Genomic DNA, 17,171 nt, shown 5'->3' with positions numbered 1-17,171 from the left:
TTTTCATTTCTGACAAAAAAAAAAAAAAGGCAACAACCCATGTTGACTTCCTGGACGACTTAGCTGCTTTGGGCGTATGTTTCGTTGTCTGGCAACCTATCTTTAGAGTTTCACTACTGCTTCAACAACACTGGTAACATCAAAATGATTTGAAATGTTTTAACATATTTAAGGATAGGGGTGGGAGATGATGGAACCTGATATCAAATTGAGCTCAAAAAATGTTTTGCTACTCCATTAAAAGGACCTTCACATGCTGCAACTAACTAGAATTGTTTCGGAGTTCTAACAGAAAACAAACAAAATTATTTTTAAAAATTTAACCATGCAATTTATTCATTTTATTGGAATAAAATGAATACATTAATAACATTACAACAACTTTAGACACAATTAAAGATAACTTTGGATTCTTTCATATAAAATTGGTTAGTACACATGGATATCAATAACACAGATGGTTAGAACATAAAATACAGTAAAATTAATTGTTATGGGTTTCGAACACAAACTAGAAGCTACAAAAAAGACATATCAAGTTGTAGTTTCTATATGCCCATGGTTAATGAGAGTGTATATTAGGTGTCCATCCTACAAATTACAGTTCTTGTCAATAGTAGTTTCTAATTTGTAGATAATGTCCATTTGAAGGAAGAACCCTATTGACTATTGAAATTCCAAATCTTTTTAGCTCAAATGTTGTGAGTATTTTCTCCATTTACATTCTCACTTATGAAATCTTAGCAGGGCTGTAACTAGCTCAGAGCAACAATGGGGGTGGGAAGTGTTCTCAGGGTTGCCGTAAAATTGACGGACAATGGATGTCTATTGTTTTTATGGTCGACAATTTTTTCACAGGGGGGTGCAAAACTTTTTGCAGGGGGGCTTTGCTAAATACACAAGATTAATTAATATCCAGGTTACAGTGCAACATTCCTTACATGATGATTGGAGACATTAAAGCATGTGAATGCGATACAGGACAAACTTGGTGAAACTAAAAGGATCCATATCTCAGTTAGAGATGTTTTAATAGCAAATTGTGTAACTATTGCCTACATAATTACATACAAGTTTATAAACATGATACAGAAAAAAGTTTAGAATGGCATTATTAAAAACCTTTTTGGATTGTTCTTGGGGTCATAAATAAGGAGAAACCCTAATGAAATTCAGAATAACTCATGGTATATTTCAGAATAGTCCCCCTTGCTTACAAGACAAAGTTTTCAAAGGAATTTTTTAAAACTTAGTAATAGTGTACAATGGGCCATATTACGAGTTGAACATTTAGGAGAGGAGGCGGGGGGGGGGGGGGGGCAAATAATCTATAAAACCCTACGTGCAAGCAAATTATTGAAATAAAATTGAACCTTGTTATTACCGAAATTACATAGTTTGTGTTGTGTGGGTGTTAAACCCAATTTCTCTCTCTTTCTTTCAAAACGGACAGATCATCAGATCAGAACATACAGGACTTTCCTCAAACATCATAGCAGCAGTATATTAAAGATACATTATGGAAGATAAGATAAAGAGTTGGCAGTTCTCACTATAATAGTTAAAAACTAGATAATGTAAAGGCAATTTGCTGAAAATTTCAGTCAACCAAGAATTAAGCGATTGAAATTTCGTCTTAGCCTCGATCATCATTACTAAAGTCTACAATAAAAAAATATGAATGGAAGTCGAGCAGCAAATGGGATCATAATCCAGTAAATATTGCAGGCTAGTGATGCCATAGAGAGTCGATTATCGTCTGGATAAGTTAATTAATGTCTAATTAATAATTTAGATAACATTTCAAGCCTAAAGAAAGACCTGCAATTGGCAGATTTAGCTCTTGCATTATGTAGGTTTAATGGTGTGAAACATATCTTGCGCATGTATTCTCATAATTTTACGCACAGATATTCAGTAATAAAATGGTTTTGTGTGAATGATAAGCTGCTTTTGTAAATCATCTGTGAAAGCTATTGTTGTCAAGTAGTGTAACATCAAACTGGCAAGATCTAAAGGACTGTCTTATTAACACTAGTTGTAACCAGAAAAAACAATGCAATATCATATGATAGTCAACAATATAATCACAGATATGTACTCTTATAAATATCACAAACAATAAATTTAGTTAATTATCTACATATTAATACACAAAGTCACATTAATTTACAGGTTAATTTATAACAGCTGAATAACAATTTTTTTTTAATAAGATTTCTAAAAAAAAATTCATATTGATTCATCTGAAATTTTTAGTATTTAATCAAATATTTTATGAGCATAAAGAAATTAATTATAATTATGAGTCAATAAATGTTTTATAAAATGAATTGCATAAAATATTAAAATTCACAACTATCTTTGTGAATTATCAAGGATATTAAAAGGTAAGTATATCAATTTTTTGATCTGATAAGGGCCGCGTATGAAGGCTTGTCCTGCCTTGTCATGCCATACATTATTTAATATGGTAACAATCTATAAACATAACATTGTCAGACAATAAAAATACACCCACCAGCAGCTTGGTGAAGGGAGGTAGCAAGGACATCAAAGGACGTTGTTCTGTCAAAGAAGTAATAACGTCATTCCAAAAACATGTGCTATAAAATGAGCAAACAGCTCTGATGATAACTTTGGTTGTTAATTTCAATACATTTCTTCATCTCACTATAAACAACATATATAAATCTTAAAAAGATTGGATGATAATGTAGACTGCTCGACCCTGAATTTTTTTTAGGGTTGTTTCTGACTATCCAAACCATTCCAGCAAATTTGAAAAATAAATCTCAAAACTTCGACCTGTAGCAAGTTCAAAATTTTGTGGGCAATAACTCCACATAAAACCAATGAGTGATTGAAAATAGGGTTCATCCTTTTAATTACTAGTAGTCAAAAATCCTCAAAAACTGCATCGAGCATTTAAAGGAATTGTGACGTGTATAGACGTAAATGGGTGGCAACAATATACTACGACATAAAATGTGGTTGTATAAAAAGTTAATGACAGAATCTACTATGTCATCTCCTTTCAAGTGTACTTCTAGCTGCCTGCCATAATGAAGCTATAGATGTTGTAGCAGAAGCAAGTAAACCACCCCCCTCATTAACACCAGCCTGAGTATAACAGTTAGTGGTATATGTTGAGGTACTAGAAGATCCTCTGGTGGTTACATCAGGAAAGTCACTGGGTAATTCCCAATCCAATCCTATATCTACATCATCTGTTAATGTATCTGGTTCATCTTCACTATCATCTGATACACTACCATCAGTTACAGATTGTATCATCTCTTCACATACTTCAAATGGTATACATCTACAAACATTTATAGGATAATGTCAAATACTTCTGTTTTAAATATGTCTACTAATTTTCTTACATTAATTATAGCGAAGGCTTCTTTTTTTAAATTAAATTTCATAAAAGCAAAAAGTTAATATAGAAATTAAGTTTTTCTTCTTTATTCTGACCAATAGTGATTTGTCTAAAAGTATTAGACAAAAGATTGTGAGCTATCAATGCCCCTAATATAGAACGCAAAAACATGGTATTTGTATGCTTTTCATCCTTATTCTGATCAAGGCCTATTCTCAACAGTGGTTTGGCCAAAAGCATGAGATTCAGTTTCTGGTCAATCAAGGTGACAATTATCTAGGTCATATTCATTTCAAATGCATATTCATTTCAAATGTGGCTGGCGGAATCTATCCATTTGTAAAAATCAACTATGATCTATTTTGACTTACCTTCCTATATTAGAGTTATGTAAGAGAATATACAGATTATGGAGTGTATCTTTAGGTGAGACATCTTCTATACTAATTCCTTGTGAAAAACATACATATAGTATATTATGATTTAACTTGTTAACGGCACTGTTTAACTGTTTCTCTGTTAACTCATCAGAACAAAATTCACTGAAATATCAAAACATGCCAACAGTGAGGCTGATGTCCCCCGCCGAAATCTCGAAATAAATAGATGACACATATTAATTAATTGCACACTGATCTTTTTCAAAAGAAATGCCATCAACTGATTATCAACTATAAACTAAGTTTCATCACTCTCTATCAGATAGAATCAAAGTCAAAGAAATTGCTTAGCTTTGCTTAGCTTTAGCGGAAAATGTTAATCATTGAACTCAGTCAAGACATTCACCTAATGAACATCAACATCAAGTTTAAACATTCTACCTCAATTAAAAGCAGAGTTGTTATGTTCCAAAGTCTTGACCAATCAAATTTCTTATCGTTCTTTAGCCTAAGCAGAAAATTCTCATCATCGAACTTAGTCAAGGTAATGATATAATGAATCTATGCTTGGAGTTTCATCGCTCTTACTTATCATGCCCAAAAGCTTCAACCAATCAAATTGGTTATCTCTGCTTACCGTAACCAGACAATGTTCATTATCGAACTCCATCAATGCATTCACCTAATGAATGCCTACACCAAGGTTGAACATTTTACCTCAATTGGAAGGAGAGTTATTGTGTTCCAAAGCATGGACCAATCAAATTGCTTATCGCTCTGCTTACCCCGAGCAGAAAATGTTCATTATCAAACTTAGTCAAGGTATTGATGTGATGAAACTATACACCAAGTTTCATCACTCTCACTTATTTAGAACTAAATTGATCATGTCCCAAAGCATCAACTAATCCAATTGCTTATCTCTGCTTACCATAGCATAAAATTCTCATCTTCGAACTCCATCAAGGCATTGACCTAATAAACTCCTACACCAAGTTTGAACATAACCCTTTATAAAGCCTTATTAAATAACACCGGAAGATCTGATTAGAATTATTAGAAAATATTAGAATTTGTTTCAATTGTTTGTCTCATGACCTTAAACAATTTATATTAACTTTATCCTCTAGATCCACAAAGTGAACAAGGGCCTTAACTCTAGCAGTAATTATCGGAAATCGTTGAGAATGAATAGGATTCTTTGTCTCTTGACCTTAATCACTGTATATAAGTTTAAAGTCAATCAGATATTAACTTTAGCCTAAAGAACTTCTATAAGATTTTTCAAAAAGATCAAGGGCTATAACTCCAGCAGTAATTGAAGATAATAGTTGAAAATCAATAGGATTCTTCGTCTCATGACCTTAAACAGTGCATAAAAATTTAAAGTCCATTGGATATTAACTGTAGCCTCCAGATCAGCAATTCTCAACCGTGGTGCCGTGAAATTTTGAACAGCACACTAACAAAATGCTTCACTAAAAAAGCCAGATATTTGACTGATGAAATTTTGTAACACTGCAATTGAGTAAGTTCATAGCTGTGTTTTTCTTTATTTAGTTTGAGTCATTCTATATGTGTATGACTAGTCTGTGTCTTCGGTTGTAGGCCGTCTATGACTTGCCATGTTTTTATTTTGCAAAATGCAAATATTTTTCATATATATTTAGCCAGGTGTGGCGCTATTTTTTGTCCCCCGCCTTTCGAAGAAAGCAGGGGACTATTAAAATGGGTTCGTCCGTCTGTCTGTCTGTCCGTCCGTCCGTCTGTCCTTCACACTTTTTGGGACACAATAACTCTCTTCCTAATTGAGCTAGAATGTTCAAACTTGGTGTATGTGTTTATTAGGTCAATGCCTTGATGGAGTTCGAAGATGAGCATTTTCCGCTTAGGGTAAGCAGAGATAAGCAATTTGATTGGTTGATGCTTTGGGACACGATAACTCTCTTCCTAATTGGGCTAGAATGTTCAAACTTGGTGTATGTGTTGATTAGGTCAATGCCTTGATGGAGTTCGAAGATGGGCATTTTCCGCTTAGGGTAAGCAGAGATAAGCAATTTGATTGGTTGATGCTTTGGGACACGATAACTTTTAATTGAGCTAGAATGTTCAAAATTGGTGTATGTGTTTATTAGGTCAATGCCTTGTTAGTAACAACAGTTGGCACTGGAAAGACACGCCGCGTGCGCAATAGTGCATCGATATGAAGGCATACAAATTGTTTACGGCTTTTTATATTACGATATTCAATTATTTCTGATTAAATTATTTTTTATATTTGCGCGAGTACTTAATCACTCACGTAAATTTGGTTTTACGCGAGCGTAGCATGCGCGCGAGTAATTACTCGCGTCTCGTGGCAAGCCCTGAGCTAGAATGTTCAAACTTGGTGTAGGTGTTTATTAGGTCAATGCCTTGATGGAGTGTGAAGATAAGCATTTTCTGCTTAGGGTAAGCAAAGATAAGCAGTTTGATTGGTTGATGCTTTGGGACACGATAACTTTAGTTCTAAAAAAGTGAGAGAGATGAAACTTGGTGTATAGTTTCATTACATCAATACCTTGACTAAGTTCGATAATGAGCATTTTCTGCTCAGGGTAAGCAGAGCGATAAGCAATTTGATTGGCTGAGACTTTGGAACACAATAACCCTCCTTCTAATTGAGCTAGAATGTTCAAACTTGGTGTAGGTGTTGATTAGGTCAATGCCTTGATGGAGTGTGAAGATGAGCATTTTCTGCTTAGGATAAGCAAAGATAAGCAATTTGATTGGTTGATGCTTTGGGACACGATAACTTTAGTTCCAATTAAGTGAGAGTGATGAAACTTGGTGTATAGTTTTATCACATCAATAACTTGACTAAGTTCGATAATGAGCATTTTCTGTTTAAGCTAAGGAGTGATAAGCATTTTGATTGGTCAAACTCTTCTTCTAATTGAGGTGGAATGTTTAAACTTGATGTAGATGTTCGTCTTGACTGAGTTCAACAACTCTTCTTCTAATTGAGGTAGAATGTTTAAACTTGATGTAGATGTTTGTCTTGACTGAGTTCAATGATTAACATATTGAGCTAAAGCTAAGCAGAGATAAGCAATTTCCTGCTTTGGGACAAGATAACTTTGATTCTATCTGATAGAGAGTGATGAAACTTAGTGTATAGTTGATAATCAGTTTGATTGCTCGATACTTTGGAAAAAAATAGATGTGCGATTAATTAATATGTGTCATCTATTTATTTGGGGATTTCGGCGGGGGACATCAGCCTCACTGTTGGCTTGTTTTTTTTGTGTTCCAAGGTGTGCTGTTGGCAAAAAAGGTTGAGAACATCTGCTCTAGAGTGATCAAGGGCCACAACTCTGGCAGTAATTATCGGAAATCGTTGAAAATGACCTAAAACACTGTATACATTTAAAGTCAATTGGATATTAACTTTAGCCTATTTCAAGGAGATTAAGGGCCATAACTCTGGTAGTAACTATCGGAAATCGCTGAAAATCAATTGGCTTCTTCGTCTCATGACCTTAAACAGTGCGTATAAATTTAAAGTCAATTGGGTATTAACTTTAGCCTCTACAGTGTCCACAAGATATTTCAAAGTGATCAAGGGCGGATCGACGTACACTCTGGGGTGACGAAAACATACAACCACATTTCAATGTGAGCGTATGTAAACACAACAGTGTCAATCTTGAATTGTAATCAATTTGATATAACACACATTTGCTTTATGCAACAAATGGTGTCACAGTTATGCAAATCCAATAATAAATTGACTCTTTTACGGGCAAAATTGAGTATTTCTCGGCAACTGCTCATGGATTAATGCTACAAGATTATGAAAGTTACGAAAGAATATTTCAAAATATGAAGAGTCTGAATGGGTTGTAAATAGCTCATTTTAAATCGAAATGGCGCAAATACAAAATCAAAACTAAAAAGATAGGTTGCCAGGCAATGAAACATACGTCCACAACAGCTAAATCGTCTGAGTGGTCGACAAGTGTTGTCACAAATTCATTCTTTTGTAGGTAATTGGGGATAGTTAGACAATTTGATACAGATCAGATTATAATTTTTGTCATTTGAGGGTTCACAAGGCTCTACAAACTGAAACAAGGGCCTTAACTCTGGAAGTAATTTACAGAAATTGTGGAAATTTGACAGGCTTTTTCGTTTTACTAATTAAAAAAATGCATATAAATTTCATACAGATCAGAAAACTTTTGTCATTCAAACGTTCACAAAGTAAAACAAGGGCCATAACTCTAGAAGTAATAACGGAAATAATTGAAATTAAATAGGCTTCTTCATCTCACTAATGTAAACGACATATATCAATTTTAAAAGAATCAGATGATAACTTTCATTTTAGAGCGTTCACAGAAAACTGTGGACGGACAGACGGGTGGGGGCAACGTCCACATTTCAACAATGATTCTCTAGTCGTTATCAAGCGCAATACTGATGGAGAAACAAAATGCAACCCTTTAATAATTATTATAATTATAATACTGAAACAATATGCAGTAATATAAATGTCTAATTGTAAAGTATACATTGATAAAAACCACTTAATTAATTGGGGAGTGTTAAACCCTGGATATTACCCCATTGTACTCACTCTAGAGTCAAGTTGTTGACCAATTTTCACAGGCCCCCTATTATCAAACCTTTTGTACGTTGAGACAAATAACAAGAAAAAATTATGAAATAAAGTGTATTGTTGCAGTGTGGACAACTGAAAATATGATCATTGTTACAACAAATACATTTTTCCACTGTAATTTATATATATTCTCTAAAACTGATGAACATGTAATTAGTATCTCAGATTTCGAAAGAATATTTTTTTGTTTATGTTTAAAGGGAACTGATGTTTCCATAAAGGTAATATTTCCTAAGAGAAAATAAATCTGTCCCAGGGTTCAACTAATGGAATTGTGAAATGTGAATCCTTCATTTACATGAAATATTCATTAATGTTTTTGTTTTTTTAAAATTTCCTTAGATAATTAGGGTTTCACACTATGCAACACTATTGTTTTTGTTCGGATTATTATTATTCTTCTTATTATTTTTCTACTTGAGCATATATCAGAAACTACTTGTTGGATCAATTCGATGTCTTCAGTTGTACTGGAAAAGTGGGTATGATGACTTAAGAGATTAAAGCTATTTCGAACGTACTGCAACAATGCGAATTGTCCGAAATCACCAAAGTTGTTGTTTTCTGAAATATTGCCATAATATTAACAACAAGCCAACAGTGAGGGTGATGTCCTCCTCCGAAATTGCAAAAAAAATAGATGACACATATTAATTAATCGCACATTTATTTTTTACACTAAGTTTCATCACACTCTATCAGATAGAATCAAGATTATCTTCTCACAAACCATCGACAAATGAAATTGCTTAGCTCTGCTTAGCTTTAGCTCGAACTGTTAATCATTGAAATCAGTCAAGCCATTCACCTAATGAACATCTACGTCAAGTTTAAACATTCACCTACGCCAAGTTTGAACATTCTACCTCAATTAGAAGGAGAGCTATTGTGTTCCAAAGTCTCGACCAATCAAATTGCTTATCACTCTGCTTACCCTCAGCAAAAAATGTTCATTATCGAACTTAATCGAACTTAATCAAGGTATTGATATAATAAAGCTATACACCAAGTGTCCTCACTCTCACTTAATTAGAACTAATCGTGTCCCAAAGCATCAAACAATCAAACTGCTTATCTCTGCTTACCCTAAGCAAAAAATTCTCATCTTCAACCTCCATCAAGGCATTCACCTAATGGACACCTATGCCAAGTGTGAACATTCTAACTCAATTAGAATGAGAGTTATTGTGTTCCAAAGTCTCGACCAATCAAATTGCTTATCACTCTGCTTACCCTGAGCAGAAAATTACCGATAAAGATTTCTGTCAGCACCAGAAATGACGTAATTTTGACAAAAACTACTTCCCAAGCAAATATTAATTAACATACATGTAAACACAACAGTTATATGGATAACAATTACTGTATTGTCTTGGGACAATAATACTGGAAGCACTTTTCTTAGGAATCAACTTTAGTCCATACTAACTTATCCTAAAAAAATTGCTAAAAAACAACAATTGGCTAAGAACTTAACTTACCTATAACAAAGTTTTCTAGGGGAATTAATATCAAGAATATGTAATAAAATAGATAATAATTGTGTTGCATAACATAATGCTGCCCTAAAAGTATGACCTGGATTACTGGTACCACATTCAGAATCAGGTGCTGCACCATTTTCTCGTGTTACTGAAACTATAAATATTAACATACTACAATAAGAATACTGACGACAATAAAAAAAAATCCAAAAGGCAGGCTTTGGAGATGGCAGTGGAGGGATATTATAATTATCAGTATTTTGAAATAAGGCAAATATTTTGATTCACATTATATTTGGAAGCAATTTGAATGTATCAGCTGCATTAGGGTCAAGCCTGGTTACACTGCGAATCATCTGCATCTCACATAGTGGTTGGTATGATCCAGTGATTGTTCATGGCATTAGAACTTCATAAATCTTGGCCAGTTGGTAAAAAATAATTTTCGATTTGCTGTGATTTATCTACACAGTTAAATCAGGGATGTTTAAATAAGATTGCATATAAAATTTGGGACAGATCTGTAAGTCCGTCTTTAAAAGATTCTATGTGAGTCTCATGAATTACAGTTTACAGTAGTTTTCAAAACTGCAATTGACCATCATGAACCATGACAAGATCCAGTTATTGGATTTTTAGTACCGGTAATTGGTTTTTTTTTAAAAATATAATATCATTCCATGAAATTAATAACACTTATTTTCTGGTTTTAGAGTTTAAAAGCCCCTGATGAAATGACCTGTGTGGTGAGTGTGTTATATCCTAATTCCATTTTTTTAAAATACATATAAAAATAAGAAAACCTACCCCACAAGTTGTAGGCAGAAAAATTACCATTGCTGGGTAATGTAGGTTCCAGTATTTTATATAGTGTATCACTTCTTAAATCTGTATATTGCCATTTACCTCGTACATATGCTGTTTGACACGCTTCTTTAATTGTATTTATCATCGATGTTTCTACATGGCTACAAAATGGTCAATGAAGATAATATGTATTGTTTGATATGGTGCTTAACGTCAACTACAATAGTGTCAACTACAAGGAATATCAGTCCAAAAATGGTTCAAATCCATTCAGTATTTTCAAAGATATGATGAATTTAAATATCAGTTTTTAGCATTCTCTGCAGACAGTGTCAACTATGGGCCTGTTTTTAGTCCGATTAAATACAAGCTTGTAGATCATCTGCTGCCGATGTTTTGGTGGGTTGTTTATAAAACACGAAAATTTACCAACCTGGGACGTGTTTCAGTTATAGGAAAGATATAGTTAGTCAGTGCCTGTACGTGTGACTGTCTTCCATTCTGTAGAATATCCATGGTTTTGTCAGTTTCATCTCTTTTATTTTCACTTATTAAACCTCCACTAATGATATATTTTTTAATCTTTTGAACTTTATCGTCATGGAGTCGACCTTTAGACCTTCTCTGTGATGTCCGTTCTCTGGACTTGATTAATCGGTTTTCAGCTGTCAAATTGAGACAAAACTGTTTTTATAATATAGCTTATTTATATATTAGTTTACCATATTACATGAGAAATATTTTTACCTTTTTTCCCCCTTGAAACCAGCTTGGTATTACTTTTTCAAGTTACATAGCACTTTGGAGATTTTCGATTTGTTGTTATTTGGCTATACAGTGATTAAACGTGTAATTTATTTGCATGCCAAATTTGAGAATAATTTGAAAAGCTATCGCCACAATATCCACATTCTAACTTTAAATTTACAAGTTACACAAGTTTAGTAGTTTTCATGGAGTAGAATAAATGTTGGACCGTCGGTGATAAATATCTAAGTAGGTCAGTTCTTGTTTTTTCGATAATTAGATAAGTCCTATGTTTATTTTGAAATTGATATTGTTTAAAATTAATTACATTTGTTTTCTTGTTCAGGGTGATTGCGTCTCTTTAAATTCTTTATTTCTTAAATCCAAAGTAATAATAGTTGTCATTTCATAAGAAAATATTATTACAAACATATACAGAACTTAAAAATAAATTTTTTTTTCTAAAAAATACTAAGCATACATGTTATCAGAATGCGGTATGTGACATTCATTAAATACTGTATACAAAAAATGGATTTACAACTTATTGCATTTCAATTTTTGGAGGGTGCACTCCTACCCAAGGTAAATGTCACCAGCAATGATACAGAACATTCATCATACAGAAAATCTGTTATTGTTTCTGGTGTTTTAAAGATAAAAATTACCTTTATCTGTTTCTTTATTTACAGTTTTGATGGCATTTTTCAGTAATAATATTCTTCTTTTACATTCTTCTATTTCATTCAACTATAATTATAATAAAATAGTAATAATATTGTCGAACACAAAAATTTAACATATATAAAAGGTAGATATATAGATAAAGGCTGTGTTGAAATATAACGGATCTTGTGTTCCACTATCGACATCTAGAGAGAGAGAGAGAATAAGGGGTTTAACGTCCACTCGACACAAACTAGGTCATTTCGAGACTAACAAATGGTTCAATATCATTTCAATAATTCTCTTGCACATTGGGGTCTTTTAGCAGTAGGTTTGAGGAATTGGAGGACCCGGAGAAAACCCACAAGGTTGGACAGGTGATCCTACTCCTTGTCACGTACAACCGGGGAATTGGAACCACGCAAGTTGACTCAATGACAGATTTTATGATATCCCATTTCAAAATATTTGATTGACCAGAATTCTACAATCATAAGATTTAGATACTTAGCATATTGAAACTAGCCAGCGAAATATACAAAGTATTAGAACTGATTAATTCTTTGTTAGGTAAGGTAATAACTTTGTGTAAAAACACATGTACATGTACACAGTTTTGAATTTATGGAGTTTTAATTTACGTACCTTTTCATATTTCTTTTCTTTAGCTACAATGGCTGTCTCAACTCTGAAAGACACAAACATATTACTACGATCTAGTATCCAATAATAATTGTACAAATCATCTGTATTCATTCTTGCTAGTATCTCTAGTCGTAGGAAGAAATCAATTAAATAAAGTACAATGTTAATTAAACCTAATTCATGTTTTTTCATTAATTAAATAAGTAATAGAGTTTCATCACACTACTGATATTGGAGTCCACAATTATATAGAGTGAGACCTCTATTACACATTTATAAGAACTTTATTATAATGCTGTGCTGAGCTGATTCCCACCTAAAGGATTCAACATACATGTAGGCAAAATGGAAGAAACCAGGGTTATTATCTGCTTATGGTATGTACATCTTTCTTGATAATAATTTATATTTTCTTACTTATTCAATAATTTGATCCTTTTTTCTTTTTCTTTTTTCCATTTTTGTTGTTTTTGGTGATAAGCATCTTTTGTGAGCCTGGAAATAAAGAAATCAAACAAAAGTTTAAAAAAACAAAAAAATTATTCGAAGAATTTTTTTCAAACTCTGAACGAATGTGCCAATTTAATTCTTGTAATCATTTTCTACGCCCACATGGAAATGTGGTCGTATATTATCATCACAGCTGATTTTACATTAGTGAGATAAAGAAGCCTATTTAATTTCAATAATTTCTGTTAATTTCTTCTGGAGTTATGGCCCTTGTTTCATTTTATTTTACCTTGCAAACGACAAAAATTATTATCCGATCTGTAAGAAATTTATGTGCATCCTTTAAATTAATGAAACGAAGAAGCCTATTGAATTTCAGCAATTTCTGTTAATTACTTCTGGATTTATGGCCCTTGTTTCACTTTGTCGAACCCTGTGAACGCTCTAACAACAAAAGTTATAATCCGATCTGTATCATATTTATATGCATTATTCAGATTAGTGAAGCAAAGCCTATTGAATTTCAGCAATATCCATTAATTGGGTCTAAAGTTATTTCTCTTGTTTCACTTTCACTTTGTTGAACCCTGTGAATGCTCTAATGACAAAAAGTATCATCTGTATGAAATTTGTGTATTATTTGAATTAGTGAAACGAATCCTACTGAATTTCAGTTAATGTCTAGAGTTATGTCCCTTGTTTCACTTTGTAGAACCCTGTGGAAGTTTTAAAAGTTATCATCCGATCTGTATGAATTTTATAAGCATTATTTAAATTTGTGAAACAAAGAAACCTATTGCATTTCAGCAATTACCATTAATTATATCTAGAGTTATAGCCCTTGTTTCACATTGTAGAAATACGTGAAACAAAGAATCCTATTGAATTTCAGCAATTTCCTTTAATTTCTTCTGGAGTTATGACCCTATGATCTGTATGAAATTTATATGAATTATTTAAATTAGTGAAACCAAGATGCCTATTGAATTTCAGCAATTTCAATTAATTATGTCTAGAGTTATGGCCCTTGTTTCACTTTATTGAACTTTGTGAATGCTCAAATGACGAAAGTTATCATCTGATCTGTATGAAATTTTTATGCATTATATAAATTAGTGAAACAAAGAATCCTATTGAATTTCGGCAATTTCCATAATTTTTTCTGGAGTTATGACCTTTGCATCACAGTTGCACTTTGTGAACGCTCGGACGACAACAGTTATCATCTGATCTGTATGAATGAAATTCATACTCATCATGTAAATTAGTAAAACAAAGAAGCCTATTGAATTTCAGCAATTTCCAATAATTACTTTTAGATTTATCCCCCTTGTTTAACGTTGCAGAACCTTGTGAACGCTGGAATGATGAAAGATATCGTCTGATCTGTATGAAATTTATATTCTATGCATCATTTAAATTAGTGAAACAAAGAAGACTGACTTTCAGCAATTTCCAATAATTACTTCTCGGGTTATGAACCTTGTTTTACTTTGTTGAACAATGTGAATGCTCGAATGACAATTCATCATCTGATCTCTATGAAATTTATATTCATTATTTAAATTAGTAAAACGAAAAATGCTGTCGGATTGCAACAGTTTTTGTAAATTACTTCCAGAGTTAAGGCCCTTGTTTCAGTTTGTAGCACTTTGTGAACCCTTAAAGGACGAAAATTATAATCTGATCTGTATGAAATTGTCTTGTAAATGCCCCCCATTATCTACAAAAGATTAAATATGCAACAACCCTTGTTGACCGCTCAGACATTTTAGCTGCTGTGGACGTATGTTTCATTGCCTGGCAACCTATCTTTAATAGTCAGGGTGAGGAGGTTTCGGATGATATACATGTTGGTTTACATATCTGTATTTGTTGAAGTTGAAGCAATTTGAAATCTGTCTACCAAAATTTCCTAATAGCTAAGCCGTACCCTAACCTTGTGCAGAGGAGTGAAATACTGCGGTAGCATTGTCATTCTCAAGTCATTGTCATTAAAAGATAAAGATTTGCATACCATTTTTTTATAATATTATCATGAAACGAAATTGGCATGAAACCACCGTGCAGTGTGCTATGACGAAAATTTTGACAAACAGCTGCATTTCTGACAACCTGTACAGTGTCCACAGAACCTTTTTATTCATCCACATGGAAATGTGTTCATATTATGGCCTTTACCTCCGTTCGTCAACCACACTTTCTTGTGAACACTCTACAGACTACATTTATTATCTGATCTTTTTGAAATTTATATATGTTGTTTATATTAGTGAGACGAAGAAGTTTATTTAATTTCAACAATTTTCATTGACTGGTTCTAGAGTTAGGGTCCTTGTTTCACTTCGTAGAACCTGGTGAATGCAAGTCTGTATTAAATTTATCATTATTCAAATTAGTAAAACGATAAATCCTATTGAATTTCAACAATTTCTGTTTTAACTTTTAGAATTTTGACCTTGTGATCACAAAAGTTATTATTCATATGATCTATTAAATTCATATGCATTATTGTGATTAGTACAATGAAGAAGCCTATAGAATTTCAACAATTTCTGTATAACTTCTAAAGCTATGTAAAGCTATGACCCTTGTTTCACTTTATTGAACCTTGTGAATGCTCTGAAAACAAAAGTTATCATCTGATCTGTATGAAATTGATATCAGTGTCTTGTAATCCCAAGAACTGTCTGGGCCAACATTGATTCTAGAAACTCTTGAATTTCCAGCGCCTTAAACACTGAGCTACCCTTGTTCCCACATTTGAGATGCGCTTGCAGTCAAGTTTACAAATAAAGTTGTCAAAATACATACAATGCACATCATGATACTGTACAATACACATAAAAAAATACCAATGTTTTAGAAACACAATACCCGTAGGACTCTTCTTTTTACATATTAGAGACAGTAGGTCTACTAATAATTATTGATATTATTAGGCGAGGCTAAATTCCATGCCTAAAAATAAACAAATGACGATTGAATGAATGAGTTAAAATATTGACCTTTTATCGTTAATAGAATGCTGAAAACAACCATCAGTAACACAAATGTGACAATAATACGGACGCACTGAACATTTACACAAAGGACATCGTTCAACAGCAACGGTTACACCAGGAGATTCTTCGCCAGAGTACTGTGTGTAAAAATTAACTGGAGCTCCGTTACTTTCTATATTAAAAGCCATGAGCGGTGACGATGTTTATTCGTGCGAGTGTAGGAATTGTTACCCCGAATTAGCGCATCACGATTTCTCCTAATCGTATAAGCCCATAAGACGTTTCAAGCATACTGAATAGCTTCTGTATCATGCCCACTCATTTAGAAATGACACTGTGTATCCAAGTGTTTGCCAATGTCCAGGAAACTGAAAAGGTGCGACTCATAAGATTTCGGTGTCCTATTGTAATAGACCAGCTACAGAAATATCCACATAGACTAAATTATCCAGTGCATTGATAAATCGTTATTAAACTATGGAGTCATGTGCATGGGATGGCCAATAAAACGCGACTCATAATATAAATAGAATTGAAGTATTAAAATGCACAATTTGGGATTTCCCTTTTGCATCTTTTGTCCTTTTATTTTACATCCGTTAAATTTCTTTTATACTTGAATACAGCGAAATTGCACTGATCTGGTTATGGATTTAAACATTTTTCGGACATCGATCATTATTTGTTTCATCAATCTTTCGGAAATTGATCATAATTTAAAAATAATCAGTAGTCACTCTGCTTTATATGCGCGACATTTTTTCTACTTTCATCATTTTTTCGGTTGTCCGGTGAACCTTGATGTAACAGTTTGATTAATTGGAATTCAGTGGTGGGGGTGGGGGATTGTTAGTTGCAAAACCACATAAATAAGGCTATTTTATTGACATTCCAAGCCCATTTATAATCAACTCTCTAGGACATCGGATGCTGTGA

The 17,171-nt window shown here is 33.1% G+C and overlaps 1 protein-coding gene across 1 annotated transcript; it reads right to left on the bottom strand.

Moving 5' to 3' along the window:
- Positions 1-306: 306 nt before the first annotated feature.
- Positions 307-16,661, bottom strand: LOC126821802 (beclin 1-associated autophagy-related key regulator). Its single transcript, XM_050550300.2, has 9 exons — positions 16,239-16,661; positions 13,198-13,275; positions 12,781-12,823; positions 12,138-12,219; positions 11,156-11,387; positions 10,723-10,883; positions 9,913-10,069; positions 3,757-3,927; positions 307-3,325 (listed from the first exon to the last, which is right to left on the bottom strand). The coding sequence occupies exons 1-9, from the start codon at positions 16,421-16,423 to the stop codon at positions 3,028-3,030; spliced, it is 1,407 nt and encodes a 468-aa protein (XP_050406257.1). The 5' UTR covers positions 16,424-16,661; the 3' UTR covers positions 307-3,027.
- Between the last annotated feature and the right edge of the window lie 510 nt (positions 16,662-17,171).

Source organism: Patella vulgata, chromosome 5 (assembly GCF_932274485.2).
Source record: "Patella vulgata chromosome 5, xgPatVulg1.2, whole genome shotgun sequence".
NCBI classification, from domain to species: Eukaryota; Metazoa; Mollusca; class Gastropoda; family Patellidae; genus Patella; species Patella vulgata.
The sequence above is the reverse complement of the archived record's forward strand: the minus strand, read 5'-3'. Positions and strand labels throughout refer to the sequence as shown.